Source organism: Nycticebus coucang, chromosome 17 (genome assembly GCF_027406575.1).
Source record: "Nycticebus coucang isolate mNycCou1 chromosome 17, mNycCou1.pri, whole genome shotgun sequence".
NCBI lineage: Eukaryota > Metazoa > Chordata > Mammalia > Primates > Lorisidae > Nycticebus > Nycticebus coucang.
The window spans coordinates 36,975,563-36,992,612 of record NC_069796.1 but is presented as its reverse complement, the minus strand read 5'-3'; the positions used below and the strand labels follow the sequence as shown (position 1 = coordinate 36,992,612).

The window sequence follows — 17,050 nt, the reverse complement described above, 5'->3', positions numbered from 1 at the left end:
TTCATCCAGGTACGTACCTTCCGGAGTAGCTCCCGGATCTTCTCTGCATCCTTGGCGGCATAAATGTGCCATAAAGCACCTGGCTTCTCTTTTCCATCATGAATCCTCTGTTTTGTCACCTCATCAGCATCTCCCTCATCAATCGTCTTGAGTACCTCTGAAATGAGCAGAAAGACACTTTTAATGCAGTCAGCCACTTTACTTAGTACATCTGAGTAAAGCAAAATGTCCAGTTTGAACAACTTTAGTCTCTACCTCTCTGGAATGATATAATGCAGAATCAAAGAATCAAAATTCATATTGGAAAAAAATTCATATTAGGTCTAAGCTCCCTATACACAGAAGGAGCAACACTAAACTTCTCTTACTTAATAGAGATTCAGCAATTTTTAGTTTTCCTTTATAACACATTTATTGTGCGGTCACATCTTATGTTTAACTCACAGGCTATGTCCTGCTACAAGTAAATGCAGTCTACTTTTTCAAGATCTCTTCCATCTTTAAGATTCTGTGGACTTAAGACCCACAAATCTTCTCTGGCAAGTTCAGAGGTTGGCTTCTCATAATGGAAGGGTCCACAAGTGCCCAGCATCAATAGGAAATGTATAACAGAAAATATACCAAGGTAATAAAACTCATCCTTCAACCTTGAGATTCTGAGTTATTTTCTTTTTAAAGAATTTCTCTTTTTTCCGGAAACTTCTATAATGAATACATATTGATTTTAACAGTGAGATGGCAGGAAATAAAAATAAAGCAAAACATTGCTTTTATACTTCTGTGGTTTATCATCTATCACTTACAGCTTACCTGGCTGATAGGCCAAGTAGGCTAGTTTGCCCTGTCTTCTTTATTCCTCTTTGTGATGCTACAAATTCAGTGGAAAAGGCAGCATTCCCAGAGAGAGGATGGCTCTGGTAAAGATACACAAGTAGTATCTTCTCTGCTAGAATCTCCCTTTGTCTACACCATCCACTATGAACCTACTATGCATCAGGCCTGGTGGAAACTTAGGAAAAAGCCACTGGGGGAATAAAAAGAAAAAAAAAACGAGAAGCTCTAGCCCTGACTGAGGGGGAAAATAACTAATTGTACTCTTGAAGTCGAACCTCACAATTCTGAGGCAGTAGCTTCTAGAAATCATACCTTCATCGTGAGCACCCTCCCCGATGGGGATCCCAACATACACCATCACATTAACAGCATCAGACACATCTAAGTGAAGATTTGTTGTGCCAACTCTTCTATCTTCTGCTGTTATCAAGCCTAAAGGTGAAAGGAAAATATACAAAGTGAAGGGACAACATTCTGAAGAATTCACATAGATCCTACAACTGAAAACATGATGGAGGATTTTTTTTTTTTTTGAGACAGTCCTATTTTGTTGCCATGGATAGAGTGCCATAGCATCATGGCTCATAGTAACCTCCAACTCTTAGACTCAAGTGATTCTCTTGCCTCAGCCTCCCGAGTAGCTGGGACTACAGGCACCCACCACAACACCCGGCTGTTTTTAGAGATAGGGTCTCACTCTGGCTCAGGCTGGTATAGAATTCCTAAACTTCGGCAATCCACTCACCTTGGGAGAGTAAAGTATTACCTATTTATTAAGAAATCATTCTCGGGCGGCGCCTGTGGCTCAGTTGGTAGGGCACCGGCCCATATACCAAGGGTGGCGGGTTCAAACCCGGCCCCGGCTGAACTGCAACCAAAAAATAGCTGGGCGTTGTGGCGGGCGCCTGTAATCCCAGCTGCTCGGGAGGCTGAGGCAAGAGAATCGCTTAAGCCCAGGAGTTGGAGGTTGCTGTGAGCTGTATGATGCCATGGCACTCTACCAAGGGCTATGAGGTGAAACTCTGTCTCTACAAAAAAAAAAAAAAAAAAAAGAAATCATTCTCTTAGGCCGGGAGTGTCTCATGCCTGTAATCCTAGCACTCTTGAGAGGCTGAGATGGGTGGATTGCCTGAGCTCACAGGTTTGAGACCAGCCTGAGCAAATGCAAGAATCCATCTCTAAAAAAATAGCCAGGCACTGTGGCAAGCACCTGTAGTCCCAGATACTTGGGAGGCTGAGACAAGAGAATCATCTGAGCCCAAGAATTTGAGGTTCCTGTGAGCTCTGATGCCTGGGCACTCTACTGAGGGCAACAAAGTAAGACTCTGTCTTTAAAAAAAAAAAAAAAAATTACTCTCTTCATTGTTTTAAGATTGATTTCTTGGTTGGCGGTGCCCATAACTCAGTGGTTAGGGCACCAGCCACATATACTGAGGCAAGCGGGTTTGAACCTGGCCCACACCCGATAAACGACAAAGACAACGGCAACAACAAAAAGAAGCTGGGTGTTGTGGCGGGTGCCTGTGGTCCCAGCTACCTGGGAGGCTGAGGCAGGAGAATCGCTTAAGCCTAAGAGTTTGAGGTTGCTGTGAGCTGTGATGCCACAGCACTCTACCTAGGCCGACGTAGTTGGTTGGTTTACATAATACATTAGCTCTGGTCATGGAAGCAATCCACTCTCAAAAAATGCTCTCTCCATGAAAAGCAAAACAGTGTGGGCATGCTGGTTCACACCTGTAATCTTAGCACTCTGGGAGGCTGAGGCAGGAGGATTGCCTGAGCCAGGAATTGGAGATCAGCCCGAGCAAGAGTGAGACCCCGTCTCTACTAAAAAATAGAAAAAATTAGCTGGCCGTGGTGGTGCACACTTGTAGTACCAGCTGCTTGGGAGGCCGAGGCAGGAGGATTGCTTAAAGAGAGTTTGAGGTTGTTGTGAGCTAGGCTGAACCCATGGCACTCTAGCTTGGTCGACAAAGCAAGACTCTGTCTTAAGAAAAAAAAAAAAAAGAAAGAAAGCAAAAGTAAAACAGATATGGGCATTTGGCACATTCAAATAAAGCTAAGTTTTCAGAGTGATGCAGGTCATTACTGGCATAAGTATTGGCTAGTAGCACACTTCCCAGCTTTCTTTCTTTGTTATTATTTTCCCAAGTCTCTTAGAACTGAAAATGTCTCTCCTTGAGTATTATTATTTATTTCATTTATTTTTTTTTTTGTAGAGACAGAGTCTCACTTTATGGCCCTCGGCACTCGTGGCCTCACGCAGCTCACAGCAACCTCCAACTCCTGGGCTTAAGAGATTCTCCTGCCTCAGCCTCCCGAGCAGCTGGGACCACAGGCGCCCGCCACAACGCCCGGCTAGAGTATTATTTTTTTAAACTTGTAACGAAGAGACATTTTATTTAGGAAGAACAAAGAGAATGTTTAGAGCACCTCTTTTTTTTTTTTTTTTTTTTGTGGTTTTTGGCCGGGGCTGGGTTTGAACCGGCCACCTCCGGCATATGGGACCGGCGCCCTACTCCTTGAGCCACAGGGGCCGCCCATCTTTTTTTTTTTTTTTTTTTAAGACAGAGTCTTACCATGTTACCCTTGGTAGAGTGTCGTGGCGTCACAGCTCACAGCAACCTCAAACTCTCAAACTCTTGGGCTTAAGCGATTCTCTTGCCTCAGCCTCCCAAGTAGCTGGGACTACAGGCGCCCGCCACACCACCCAGCTATTTTTTGGTTGTAGTTGTCATTGTTGTTTGGCAGGCCTCGGCTGGATTTGAACCCACCTGCTCCAGTGTACATGGCTGGCACCCTAGTCACTGAATCACAGGCGCCAAGCGTAGAACACTTCCAAAAGAGAGTTGAAGTGGGTCCCTCTCATGATGGACAGAAGGAGAGAGAGACTTGAGTGGAGTTTTTGAGAGGAAATTTTCTTACTACTGGAGACATACAAGCTTATGGACTGGGCTCACATGGACATTACAGCAATATGAGAAAGGCTTGGCGCTCGTAGCACAGTGGTTATTACGCCAGCCACATGCACCGAACATGGCGGGTTCAAGCTGGCCCAGGGCCAGCTAAACAACAATGACAACTGCAACAAGAAAATAGCCAGGGTGCATGGTTGTAGTCCCAGCTACTTGGGAGACTGAAACAGGAGGATTGCTTGAGTCCTTGAGTTCTGGGCTGTAGTGCACTATGCCGTTTGGGTGTCTGTACTAAGTTCAGCATCAATATGGTGACCTCCCAGGAGCACGGGGCCAGGAGGGGTGAACCGGCCCAGGTCTGAAACAGAGCGGGTCAAAGGTCCCATGCTGATCAGTACTGGGATTGAGCCTGTGAATAGCCACTGCACTCCAGCCTGGGTAACATAGTGAGACCCCATCTCTAAAAAAAAAGAAAAGAAAAGAAAAAAGACCAGCTTTGTGGTGGGTGCCTATAGTCCCAGCTACTTGGGAGGCTGAGGTAAGAGAATTGCTTAAGCCCAAGAGTTTGAGGTTGCTGTGAGTTGAGACACCACGGCAGTCTACCAAGGGTGACATAGTGAGACTCTGTCTCAAAAACAAACAAAAAAAACCTCAATATAAGAAAAGCAAACATATCTTACACCATCCTGGATACTATTCACTTCTTTAGCACCTGCTTCCTGCCTTTGATCATTTCTATGCATATCACCCCTGACCACAGACCTCCCTGTATAGGTGAAATGATAGTAGTTCCCCAAAAGGCAATTCTCGCCTCTCTTCCTCATACCATAGGCGTTGTACATCTTGGGGCCAAGATCAGGCCTTACAAAGTAGCTGGGTAGCCTAGAAGCCAGATTGAGCCTGCCATCTCGTTTGGTATATTCTGGTAGAGGAAGGTTCTCCATCAGATCTTCAAACCTACAACAGGGCAGGAAAGATGACTTAGCTTGTTAGAGGAAGAAAACAAAGAGACAGAGTTCACTTTTCTATAATTACTTTGTGGTGGCTTCAGTCAAGTATAAGTCTCAGAGATGATACCACTGTAGGTCACTAACCTCGTTGGCATCATGTCTCGAAAATCTTCCCCAGGAGGCCAGTCCTTGAGTTTAAGCACCATTGGTTGTCCATCTTCAGACCTTAGTCGCTCTGGAAGAGAGATGGTATTCTCACAAACATCCACTGGTTTGGCTGCTGTCCACTTTTCAGCAGTGACTAAAAGTTTTAGGATACTAAACTCTTATTTCACATTATAAACTATCATAATGGATGAGGTGGGCTTTGTTTTCCTCACCCATTGTTTTAGCATATGCCAGATTTTCCTATCTCATAAGTATTCTGTCCCCCTCTCTGAGAGTGAAAGCACTCCATACATCCCCATGGAATCACATGCTTCATCTTCAGTGTGCACTGGGAGTCATGTGACGCCACACAAACTACCTCAGCACAGAAGAGAATGTTCCTTTCACTAAGAGAATTATTATTGAAGGAATAGGGCTGGGTATACAGGTGCTTATTTCCTAGTCTGCCCTTCCTAAACTAGATATCAAAGGTACTTACTGCATATAATCTCGAAACCATCCCAAAAATCCCGAACTTTCACATCAGAAATTATAGCACAGTTCCTGCAGTTCACCAAATCCACATCCTGGTCTCCAAATTCCTGGCTAAAGGCTTCTGGCTTCCAGAGTTCAGACTTGAGCTTTTTATGCACCCCTGAAACCAGCACTGGCTGTGGAAATAAAAATATCGCAATCAGAGCCATCTAGAAATACTTTTAAGTCCAGGGCTAAGAGACAGAATAGGAGGATTTCCTGGAAAGGGCCTCTTCTTCTCCATGAAGCTCTATTGTTCCTTCCTAGTTTTGTAACCTATGGACTTTCATCTGTCAGCTAAAGGGAATGGACACTCCTTCTACTACATTACATTTGTCTGTTTGAGACAGAGTTTTACTTTTGTCACCCTCGGTAGAGTGCCATGGCATTACAGCTCACAGCAACCTCAAACTCTTGGGCTTATGTGATTCTCTTGCCTCAGCCTCCTAAGTAGTTGGGACTACGGACACCCACCACAACGCCTGGCTATTTTTTGGTTGTAGTTGTCATTGTTGCTAGGCAGGCCTGGGCTGGATTTGAACCTGCCAGCTCCGGTGTATGTGGCTGGTGCCCTAGCCGCTGAGCTACAGGCACCGAGCTACCACATTACATTTGATCCTTATGCTGGGGATGTGTCAGAAATCATTTGTTACCCTGGGATCTACCACTGTTCTGAAGTGAGGACAAAAAACTGAAAAATGCAACTTGGAGAACATTTCCTTACATTTGAAAGTATAGAACTAGGCAATCCCATAAGCTAACCCTTCCTCAACCACCTGTTAATATATGAAAAGTAGGAAGTGTTGTCATACTATTTTTTTTGGAGACAGAGTCACACTTTGTCACCCTGTCTTGCCTCAGACTCCCAAGTAGCTGGGACTATAGGCACCTGCCACAATGCCTGGCTATTTTTAGAGATGAGGTCTCACTCTGGCTTAGGCTGGTCTCAAACCTGTGAGCTTAGGCAATCCACCCGCCTTGGCTTCTCAGAGTGCTAGGATAGATGTGAGCCTCTGTGCCAGGCAAGTGTTGTTATACTATTACATAAACTTCTGTGGCCTTAAAACATTTACCTAGAAAATTACCATCTACTTCCATCAATGTTCTCACCTCACCTTGTATCACATTCAAGGATTTCCTCCAAAGGTGTCATCAATGCCAGATCAATACCTAACAAGAATTTCAATTGCCCTGTTAAGAACACAGAACTATATAACTTAGAAATAAAAGGATGAACAGTGTATTTTTAGGAATCTCCTTGATTTAAAAAACCTCAAACAACTCAGAGTAGCAAGGCTATTATAGCAAAGTTACTACGTCTAAATATCCCTGGCAAATAACAATACTCGGCATTTCCTGTTGCCTATGTGAAGCCATACTTAAATGTTGTGATATTTACTGTAGCAGCCCATATAGCCTATGGCTAGGAGGAGTGAGAGTTATTAGAAATACCTGTATAGCTCAATAATGGAACACCTTGGTGGAAAGGGCATGGAGAGGGATTTAGCTCTAACAAGCATGAGAGCAGTGGTGAATTGGCAGTCTCTACACCTGTGGTGTTGAGAGGCACGAGATCAGCCTTATATTAGGCTGGAGGAGAAGGCAGTCGAGAGCACGTGCATTCTATCACTGACGCGCTTATTCTGACTCTGTCTCCTCTCCTGCCTGCAGAACGCCAGCACGGCGTCTCTCTGCTGAAGATTACCAAGCTCTACTAAAGACTAAGATCTATCTATTCTAAGACTGCTTTACTCTCTCTAAGACACTCTCTCTCTCCAGCTAAAGTAGATAGCCCTCAGGCACCTAACAGACCTGAGCAAGGTAACTTAGCGGTCTGCGTCCCGAACCTAGTTAAGCCGGGCCCAAGACCTGGTCAGTCTTGGGCCCTGACAAGTGGTGTCAGGAATAAGATGTGACAATTTACTTTTGTATTCTTGTACTGTTCATTTTAATGAATTGGAATCGTATATTTAGTATGTGATATTTGTAGTAAATTAAACTTACAGTGTTGTAAAAATAAATAAACAGATAAATAAATAAATATCCCTGGCAAAAGATCTCCCAGAGAGACCTGGAATTATCTTGGTAGGAATGGCAAGCAGGCAGACAGTTGGCACTGGGACTACTTATTCTTCCTTACCTGACCTTGCTTCCAACACTCCCGGAAGATCTTCCAATTGTTTTTGTTGCTGGGGTCATGGAGACACAGAAGCCTCCCATCACAGAGCCAGGAGTGAGAAGTATGGGGGTCTAGTACGTTTAACCCCATCACCATCTCCTTCACTTCCTTTTGGGTATCAGTCAAGTTGCAAGCCCGCTTTGAGGAATCTGAGGTTTTCTTGTTTTCCACCACTGAGGCAATGATGTGGTCAAGAAAGTTGGGTAGGCTGGCCTTGCTCTTCACTCCCTGACAGACACAAACCCATCAGGTAAGCTTGACTGAGGCACCATCAGAAAAGCATTGTCAAAACTGCTATATGCACGGGAATTCTGACCTCTTTAATTCTACCAAAGTAATTAGAATAGCTTTGCAATAGGGGCTGGGGGGCACTAACAAGTCAGTATCTTAAATTCCTCTATCCTTCATATCCTTTTTCTTGCCTTACATTCATTAAAGGAAAGTATATAAAGATCCCTTCTGCTTTAAGAGATTTGAGACCTAAGAAATACCTCTGGCTCTCAGTCCTGTATTTTGCATATGCACATAGACTGCAGAGATCACAAAATGCTGTAACTGAGTGAAAAAAGATCATTTAGTTTGGAAGTGACTAAATCTTTTCTAGCCAGCATGTCCAAGGGATATAATCCTTCAATTAACTGGCTGAAATGACTTGCAAGGCAGTGGTTTTCTATCAGGGTATACAACAATAAAGGGTATAACAGTGTCCAAGAAGAACCAATGTATTTTGAAAGCATTCTCCTACTTTCCAATTCTTCTCTCCCTACCATCCCACTGAGAATCTTTTAATCTGTTTCAGCTGATGGGAAAGCTCAGGCTAGAGATGAAAGCAACATACCTAAGGTCACGGAACTGAAAGGGGGAGAGCTTTTATAAACTTAATAATTTTATGCCTAAAGTGCCACTAGTCATTAGTGCCATCAAGTATGTAATCACATATTATCTTCGGAAATTAAAAAGGAACTGGGAATATGAGCAAATACAAATAAAATAGAGCCCAAAATAATAGTTTTGTTTGCCATTTTTTTTGAGAGATCTCACTCTGTTGCCCAGACTACAGTGCAGTGGCATGATCATAGCACCCTATAACTTTAAACCCTTGGGCTTAAACGATCCTCCCACCTCAACTTCACAGGTAACTGGGACTACAGGCATATGTCACCATCCCCAGCTAATTAAAAAAAAGAAAAAAATTAAGAGATGGGGTCTTGCTATAATGCCCAGATAGGGGGCGGCGCCTGTGGCTCAGTCAGTAAGGCGCCGGCCCCATATACTGAGGGTGGTGGGTTCAAACCCAGCCCCGGCCAAACTGCAACCAAAATAGCCGGGCGTTGTGGTGAGCGCCTGTAGTCCCAGCTACTCGGGAGGCCGAGGCAAGAGAATCGCATAAGCCCAGGAGTTGGAGGTTGCTGTGAGCTGTGTGATGCCATGGCACTCTACTGAGGGCCATAAAGTGAGACTCTGTCTCCACACACAAAAAAAATAATGCCCAGATAGGTCTTGAATTCCTGGCCTCAAGCAATCCTACTGGCTTTGGTCTCCCAAAGCACTGGGATTATAGGTAAGAGCCACAACACCTGGCCTTGTTTGCTTTTTTAAACAAACAAGAGAACCAAATAACCCAAATTGTGCACTGTTCAGCCACACACAGTTCATCAAATTTCAGCCATTAATCATAAAATAGAATGAGAAATATATTTATTTACTTGTTTGGAATGATCTGCAGAATCATTCCAAACAAGCAGAAAAGCAAGGTGTAGAGTATGTGTTAAAAAGAAGGGGAACAGGGCGGCACCTGTGGCTCAATGGAGTGGAGCGCTGGCCCCATATGCAGGAGGTGGCGGGTTCAAACCCAGCCCTGGCCAAAAACTGCAAAAAAAAAAAAAAAAAAAAAAAAGGTGGTGGGGGGGGTCAAAAACTATAAATACATGATAATACCACTGAAGTATAGTACTCAAGAAAAAATATTAACCTCCAGAATGGGAAACGAATGATGGGGAGATAAGGATGGGAAGGAGACTTTTCATATAAACCCATTTGTATTTTTAAAGTTTTGTATCCCCTGAATTCATTCATTCAATAAATGCTTATTAGACATGACTATGGATTAAACTCTGTGGCACTAGGAATATACTGGTGAATAAAACAGTAAAAATGCCTTGAGAAGAAGTGAAAGACAGAAAAGAAACAAAACACAGTAGTTAAGTGTTATAAAAAAAATAAAGCAGGGAAAACAGTGTGTTGGATGGGAGTGTAATGACCTTTTAAAAGGGTAACGTACAAAGACATGTTTACTGAGGATGACATTTCAGGAGGGAGGAGAGGAAGCTGATGATGAAGCAAGCCATATGGTTAAATGGGAAAGAAATTTTTAGTGGATGAAACAAGTGCAAAGGCCCTAAAGAGGGAGCATACAGCATACCTGACCATGTTCAAGGAATAGCGAGGAGGAGGATGTGGCTGGAGCAGACTGAGTAAGAAGGAGAGTAGCAGATGAAGTCACAGAGGTGAGGGGAAAGGAAACAGATAAGACTAGAGCCTCCTAGTCAGGCTCTGGACTCTGCTCATCTGTAAGCACTATAAGGACTTTGCCTAAGTTATAAGAGAAATAGGAAGCCATGGGACACTTTTAGGCAGAAGAGACATGATCTGGCTTGTATTTTAAAAAGCTCACTTTAACTACTTTGTTGAAAATAGACTGTAGAGTACAAACAGAAGAAACAAGGGGATCTGTCAGTAATTTACTGTAAAAATTTAGGTGAGAAAATATGTTGGCTCAGACCAGAAAGGAAGCAGTAGAGCTGAAGAGAAATGGGTGAATGTTAGGTACATTTTAAAGATTAAATTGAAAGGATCTGCTAAGAAATTAGATATGAAATGTTAAGACAGGGGTTTCCCAAATGATTCTCTAAGACTTTTGATACAAGCAACTGGAAGGATAGAAATGCGACTAACCAAAAGAAAAACTAAGGAGGCACAGGCTTAGGGGCAGAAGATCAATTCAGTCTCAGATGTGTTAAAGGTCTGAGATGTCTATTATATATCCAAGAGAATATAGTATGAATGCATTGACTATGTAATGCAAAAAAAAAAAGATTATTTTTTTTTTTTTTTGCAGTTTTTGGCCGGGGTTGGGGCTGGGTTTGAACCCACCACGTCCTGTATATGGGGCCAGTGGCGGCCTACTGCTTTGAGCCACAGGTGCCGCCCTAAAAAAGTTTTATTTATTTATTTATTTATTATTATTATTTTTTTTTGTGTGGCTTTTTTTGGCTGGGGCTGGGTTTGAACCCACCACCTCTGGCATATGGGACCGGCGCCCTACCCGCTGAGCCGCAGGCACCGCCCCCTAAAAAAGTTTTAATGTCTAATATTATCAAGAAAATCAAGTGATGAATGTAACAGATTTTCTGCTGATGACCAAAAAATTTCAATGTTTCAATTTGTAATGACTTCCTAACATGGTAAAAAATGTTCACTACTTAAAAGGATCTCAAACATTCCCAAGACTTAATGTAAAAGAGAATCTTGTCAGCTTGACTAATAGAGAACACAAATCATCATATACCCTCTAACACAATTATCATCAGATCTCTGATGTTTGTCTAGTGGAAAAGCAGCAAAGGCTAGAGTTGTAGATAGGACACTTACTGCTGAGGATGTAGAGAAGACCGGGGGGAAGGGTATGCCTGTGTCCAAGGGGGTTTGAGGAAGCTTTCCGGGACCGGAGTGAAGGAGGTCTCGAAGGCTAGAGCCTTCAGTTTTGTTGTTGGAGGCAGTAGGACCCAGTAACAGACTGTTAAAAAGCTTTGGAGTCAACGGAGAGATCTTTGCAGTGGAGTTGAACGAGTCCAGCCCAAAGGGTGAATGAGACTCTTTACTGAGCACCGACCTCAAGGACCCTGCTTCTGTAAGAACATAACCGGGAATAGCATTAGGCATGATATGGAATGTCCCAGACACGTGACTCCTAAAAACCAACCAAGTAGAAAGGAGGGAAGACTCTCTCCTTTCCCCTGCTCCTCAAACTGTGTATGGTTTATCTGAGTGAAGCCTGATAAGCTATGAATACAGGTCTTATGGCTAAGGAGGAGCTCTCTTACCTCTTTCTTTCTTTTCCTGATCTGGATTTTATTTTTATTTTATTTTTTGTTTTAAAGGCATTTTATTTAGACAACTAAAAACAATTAGATGTTCAGAAGCAGTGTATAATGAAAGAGAAATCAAACCCGTTACTTTATCATGTATTCCCTCTTCTTTATGACTAAAGCAAAAAACAACTAAAAAAGGCATTCTGCTTTAATGGAAAAGTCAGAAAAATAAGTCAATATATTTTTCTTCTCCATAATAACATAAACAGCTACAAGAAATCTAACTGTAATAAGAGAAATTTGATGTTGGCTTGCACACATTCATTTTTAAAAAGACAACAGGCCTGGGCGGCGCCTATGGCTCAAAGGGGTAGGGCACCAGCCCCATATGCCGGAGGTGGCAGGTTCAAACCCAGCCCTGGTCAAAAACTGCAAAAAAAATAAATAAATAAAATTAACAACAACAACAACAAAAGACAACAGGCCATCATACAAGAGCATAACTCCACCTGCGTTCATCTGATACTCTTGAGTTTTCACTTACAGGTAACGCCAAGTTAGCTGTTCCAACACTGGAGCTATTTGTATATTCCCCATTATTTATGTCTATGTTTTCCTTAAGCAGAGAGTAACTCTGGAAGGCTGATGCTTTTCTCTGCTTGCTTATTTTAGTCCATAAGTTGTATACTACCTGTGGCACATGTTTGATGCTCAGGCCTTAACTTCAGGAGTTGAAGAATAGATGGAATCTGAATTCTCTGAATCAATTTCTTCTAGCTCTTCTGTTGTCTCTGAAAAAACAATCTTTGGCTTTGCTAAGTCACCACTATCTTCTTCAGGAAGCACACATTTCCAGAAGCCATATGTTTTTCCTACCACAGTTTGCCATAATCTCAATGTTCCATCTTCAGAACCACTGGCATAGAGCTCTCCATCAGGACTAAATCTCACACAGTGAATAGGACCAAAGTGTCCTTTGTAGGATTCTAATTCTTCTCCACTATTATAATCATACTTATAAAGTTTAAAATCTTCACCACCGCAACAAGAAATTCTTTCTCAGGGGTGGCGCCTGTGGCTCAGTCGGTAAGGCGCCGGCCCCATATACTGAGGGTGGTGGGTTCAAACCCGGCCCCGGCTGAACTGCAACCAAAAAATAGCCGGGCGTTGTGGTGGGCGCCTGTAGTCCCAGCTACTCGGGAGGCTGAGGCAAGAGAATCGCTTAAGCCCAGGAGTTGGAGGTTGCTGTGAGCTGTGTGATGCCATGGCACTCTACCGAGGGCCATAAAGTGAGACTCTGTCTCTACGAAAAAAAAAAAAAAAAGAAATTCTTTCTCAGGATGAAGTGATGCAGAATTGATGGTTGCGGGAGCCTCAAAGGATTTAATTGGGTCCAAACTTACTGCACTATGAAAAGCAATAGATCGTCCATAAGTTATAACCAAAATCTCTCCCTCAGGAATATATTCCGTACTACTAACAGACATTAAAATTTAGAGATTTCACTTCTGTCATAGTAGCATGATCCCAAAGTTGAACAGTTTTATCGTCAGCTGAAAGAATCTGTTTATCATCACTGCACCATAGAGCCTTTTTAATACCAGAGGTGTGACCACTAATTTCCTTAGGTTCTGCTTCAGGTCTGTTCAAATCATATACGCGTAATAGTTTATCTTGTCCCCTGGTTAACAAATAATTACTATCCTGTGTGAAATCCACAGTCTTGACAATATGTTTATGAGCCAGGATCATCAATTCATCTCCTGAGACAACATCCCACACTTTGGCTGTGAAATCTGCAGCTGCTGTAGCTGCTTTGGTGGCATCCTTATTCAATGTTGCACCCCAAACAGCACCTTTATGACCCCAAAATGTTCTAATCCAGTCTCCTGTATCTCCCTGGCGTAGCATAGGTTTACCATCTTTGCAAGCGCTGATTAAGAAATACCCATAAGGCGTGATGCCACTGAAGACCAGATCAACCATGGGTTGTGTGTGGCTGGAGCAAGTGAGCGGTGTCTGCCTCACTGCCATGGGGGCGACCGGATTAGGGAACGGAGGATTGTCCTCGTCTTTTCTCTCCGCAGCTGCAGCGCCTCAGGCTCCTCAAGGCCACCACCCTGACACTGGGGCTGGGCCAGGGAATCAGGGAAAGGAGGCCAATCCGAGGGCAAGGAGGTCAGGAGGGGGTTAGGGAGGGTTCAAGGAGTGAGCCACAGTAGCGGAGGGAGGGTAAGGAAGGGAGGGAGGAAAAGTAGGGGAGGGGGAGAACAGGAGAACCGGGCAGCCGAAACCCACACTCTACACTGGTATCGGCAGGAAGTCTTGATCTGGATTTCAAACTCCTTTTGTTTCCATCCATTTTTGGTCTCCCTCTCTTTCTAAGATAGCGTTCTCAAGTGGGTCTCCAGAACACTTCTATTTAAATCACCTGAAGTGCTTTTTAAAAATGGAGATTGTTAGTCTTACCTCAAGAGATTGTGAATGTATAGTTTTGGGTGAGGCATATGAATCTGCATTTTTAACAGGTCCCCAGGGGGGATTCTTGTGCCCATTGGAAATTGCTGCTCTAAGTGTAGCTCTCAACCCTAGCTATGTAACAGAACCATCTGAGAAACCTGTTGGAAACTTGGTATTAATCCTGACAAAGGAGACCTAGGTTAGTGCCCAGGCACTTGCTTTTTAAAAAAGCTCTACTTCTAGAAAGAAATTGAAAGAGATTCCCCTCATTTTATGTGAGCAGCCAGAAAAAGCAAGTGGCATGTTTCATAAATGTGGATGGTAATGTGCGAGTTCAAAGAATCTCAGAATAACTCATGAGTTCCACCACAGGCAAGCTTATGTTCCTCTCACCTTTTGTTTCTTCTTTAGCCTTCTGAGTTGCTAAATCAGCCAACCAGTGCAGGGCAGAGGAGGGCTGGGCTGTGTCAGGACAAGGAGGCCTAATGGCCTTTAGCTCACTATTGCTATTTGATGCTGAACTGTCTGCTTTCGGAGGCTCGTCAGTTCTGATGTCAGTGCTGTCAGCTTTGGGAACATGGTCGGGCTCTGGAGTTGTTATTGTTGCAGTTCCTCCTCCACCTGAGAAGGTAGTTTCATTTCCAGAAGAGGCACTAGGGTTTATGCTAGGAAGCTAAAACACAGAAGGCCAGCATGGTTAGGGTGCTTTCCTTGGGTAGGAAAAATGAACAAACCACAATTATAATGGCTTCAGACACTAAACATGTCTGAGAAGAATAATCTGAAACTGTCCTATCAACTACAATTCTGTCCATTCTTTTCTTTTTTTTTTGAGACAGAGTTTCATTATATGTTGCCCTCGGTAGAGTGCCATAGTGTCACAGCTCACAGCAATCTTAAACTCTTGGGCTTAAGCGATTCTCTTGCCTCAGCCTCTCAAGTAGCTAGGACTATAGGCGCCCGCCACAATGCCTGGCTGTATTTTTCTTGTAGTTGTCATTGTTGTTTGGCAGGCCCGGGCCAGGTTCGAACCTGCTAGCCCTGGTGTATGTGGCTGGCACCCTAACCACAGAGAAATGGCACCGAGCCTATTCCATCCATTCTTTAATTCAACAGGTATTTATTGAGTCCCAAAACATGCCAGAAACCATGTTTGGGTCTACAGAAAGAGCCCTGGAAAAAATTTGAAGTTTATAATCTAAAATAAAGATGTGACATGCTTGATACATTTTCTGCAATGGCAAACTGGTGATTAAAATTTGACCTCATAGAGGTCAAGAGGTCTGAAAATTAAAATAGTATAGGCAGGCTTGGCGCCTGTGGGTCAAGCGGCTAAGGCACCAGCCACATACATCTGAGCTGGTGTGTTCGAATCCAGCCCAGGCACACCGAACAATGATGATGGTTGTAACCAAAAAATAGCCGGGAGTTGTGGCAGGTGCCTGTAGTCCCAGCTACTTGGGAGGCGGAGGCAGGAGAATCACTTGAGACCAGCAGTTGCTGTGAGCTGTAATGCCACAGCACTCTACCCAGAGCGAAAGCTTGAGGCTCTGTCTCAAAAAAAAAGTACATGTAAAGGGCTTAGCATAGTGCATAGTTCAGGTACATGTAAATGCTCAATAAATATTACTTCATTATTAATTTTTCCAAATGATTTGCTCTATCTAGAGTATTTGCATACTTTATATGTCACCTTTACTAAAAATATATCCCAGGGTTGGGTGCAGTGGCTCACGCCTATAATCCCAGCATTCTGTGAGGCCAAGGCAGGTGGATTGCCTGAGTTCACAGGTTTGAGACCAGCCTAAGCCAGAGCAATACCATCTCTAAAAATAGCTGAGTGCTTTTTGGCAGGGGAAGGGGAGGGGAAGGGGGGGGAGAAGGCGTCTGTAGTTCTAATTACTTGGGAGGCTGAGGCAAGAGAATCACTTGAGCCCAGAGTTTGAGGTTGCTGTGAGCTGTGATGCCAGAGCACTCTACAAAAGGCGACAAAGTGAGACTCTGTCTCAGAAAAAGAAAACCACTACCTCTGAACTCAGCATGCAAATCTTCAAATTTCTGTCAAATCTGAGGTATACATCTTGACAAGAGGCAAAGAATCTGTTTGCGGTATTTTCAACAAAGTCTGAATTAGTTTAAAGATGAATGAAGAGAAAGTCATACTAGTCAAGAAAAAAATCTTTTGAATAAATTTTTTTGGGCTCCCTCTAGAAAGGCTTCCTCACCCTTTAATTTCCCGGGAATCCTATAATAGCCTGGGACAAGAGAGTTGAAAATAGGGCATTTTGTGGTACAAAGAACTTAAGCTGCACTCAGTTATACTCACACACGCCACATTACCTGGGACATCCCATTAGTGACAGCAGGTCTCAACACAGATTTATTCTGTCGGCTAATACAAGGGCAGTTTGCTTTAATTCCCCACTTCCCTCGGGCAGCATGTACCATGTCTCCAATATTGTAAAGAGCTGGGGGGAAAAAAATAACAGTAACAATTAACATCATAGCATTTGTACATGCCACATACTGTACTAAAAACATTCTTTACATTGTATCTCCCTAAATCTTTACCACATTTCAGTGAGTTAGCTGCTTTTATCCTGAATTTTATGACCAAACTGAGACTCAAGACAGGTTAGGTGATTTACTCAAGTAAATAAAGTAGGTAAATGAAAGTACTGACTTTAACTGGTTTATCTGATCCTGGAGTTCTGTGCACTCTGAGTGACTAAGCTGTAGTCTCTCCCTTCTTAAGTAAAGATCAACAAGGTAGGCAGGGCACAGTGGCTCACATCTGCAATCCTAGCACTCTGGGAGGCCAAGGTTGGTGGATTACTTGAGCTCACAAATTTGAGACCAGCATGAGCAAAAGTGAGACCCCATCTCTACCAAAAAAGAAAAACTGAGGCAAGAGGATCGCTTCAGCCCAAGAGTTGGAGG

General features: G+C 43.3%; 1 protein-coding gene and 1 pseudogene across 1 annotated transcript in view; both read right to left on the bottom strand.

Moving 5' to 3' along the window:
- Positions 1-17,050, bottom strand: part of KDM3B (lysine demethylase 3B) — a 92,436-nt gene that overhangs the window by 11,630 nt on the left and 63,756 nt on the right. Inside the window, exons 13-21 of the mRNA XM_053566031.1 lie at positions 16,451-16,578; positions 14,504-14,783; positions 11,211-11,467; positions 7,521-7,787; positions 5,346-5,517; positions 4,844-4,934; positions 4,576-4,706; positions 1,147-1,266; positions 18-157 (exon numbers count right to left, since the gene is read on the bottom strand). Of these exons, the coding sequence (XP_053422006.1) occupies positions 18-157; positions 1,147-1,266; positions 4,576-4,706; positions 4,844-4,934; positions 5,346-5,517; positions 7,521-7,787; positions 11,211-11,467; positions 14,504-14,783; positions 16,451-16,578 (1,586 nt within the window). The remainder of the gene's footprint in view (positions 1-17; positions 158-1,146; positions 1,267-4,575; positions 4,707-4,843; positions 4,935-5,345; positions 5,518-7,520; positions 7,788-11,210; positions 11,468-14,503; positions 14,784-16,450; positions 16,579-17,050) is intronic.
- Positions 12,362-14,406, bottom strand: LOC128568417 (serine-threonine kinase receptor-associated protein-like; annotated as a pseudogene).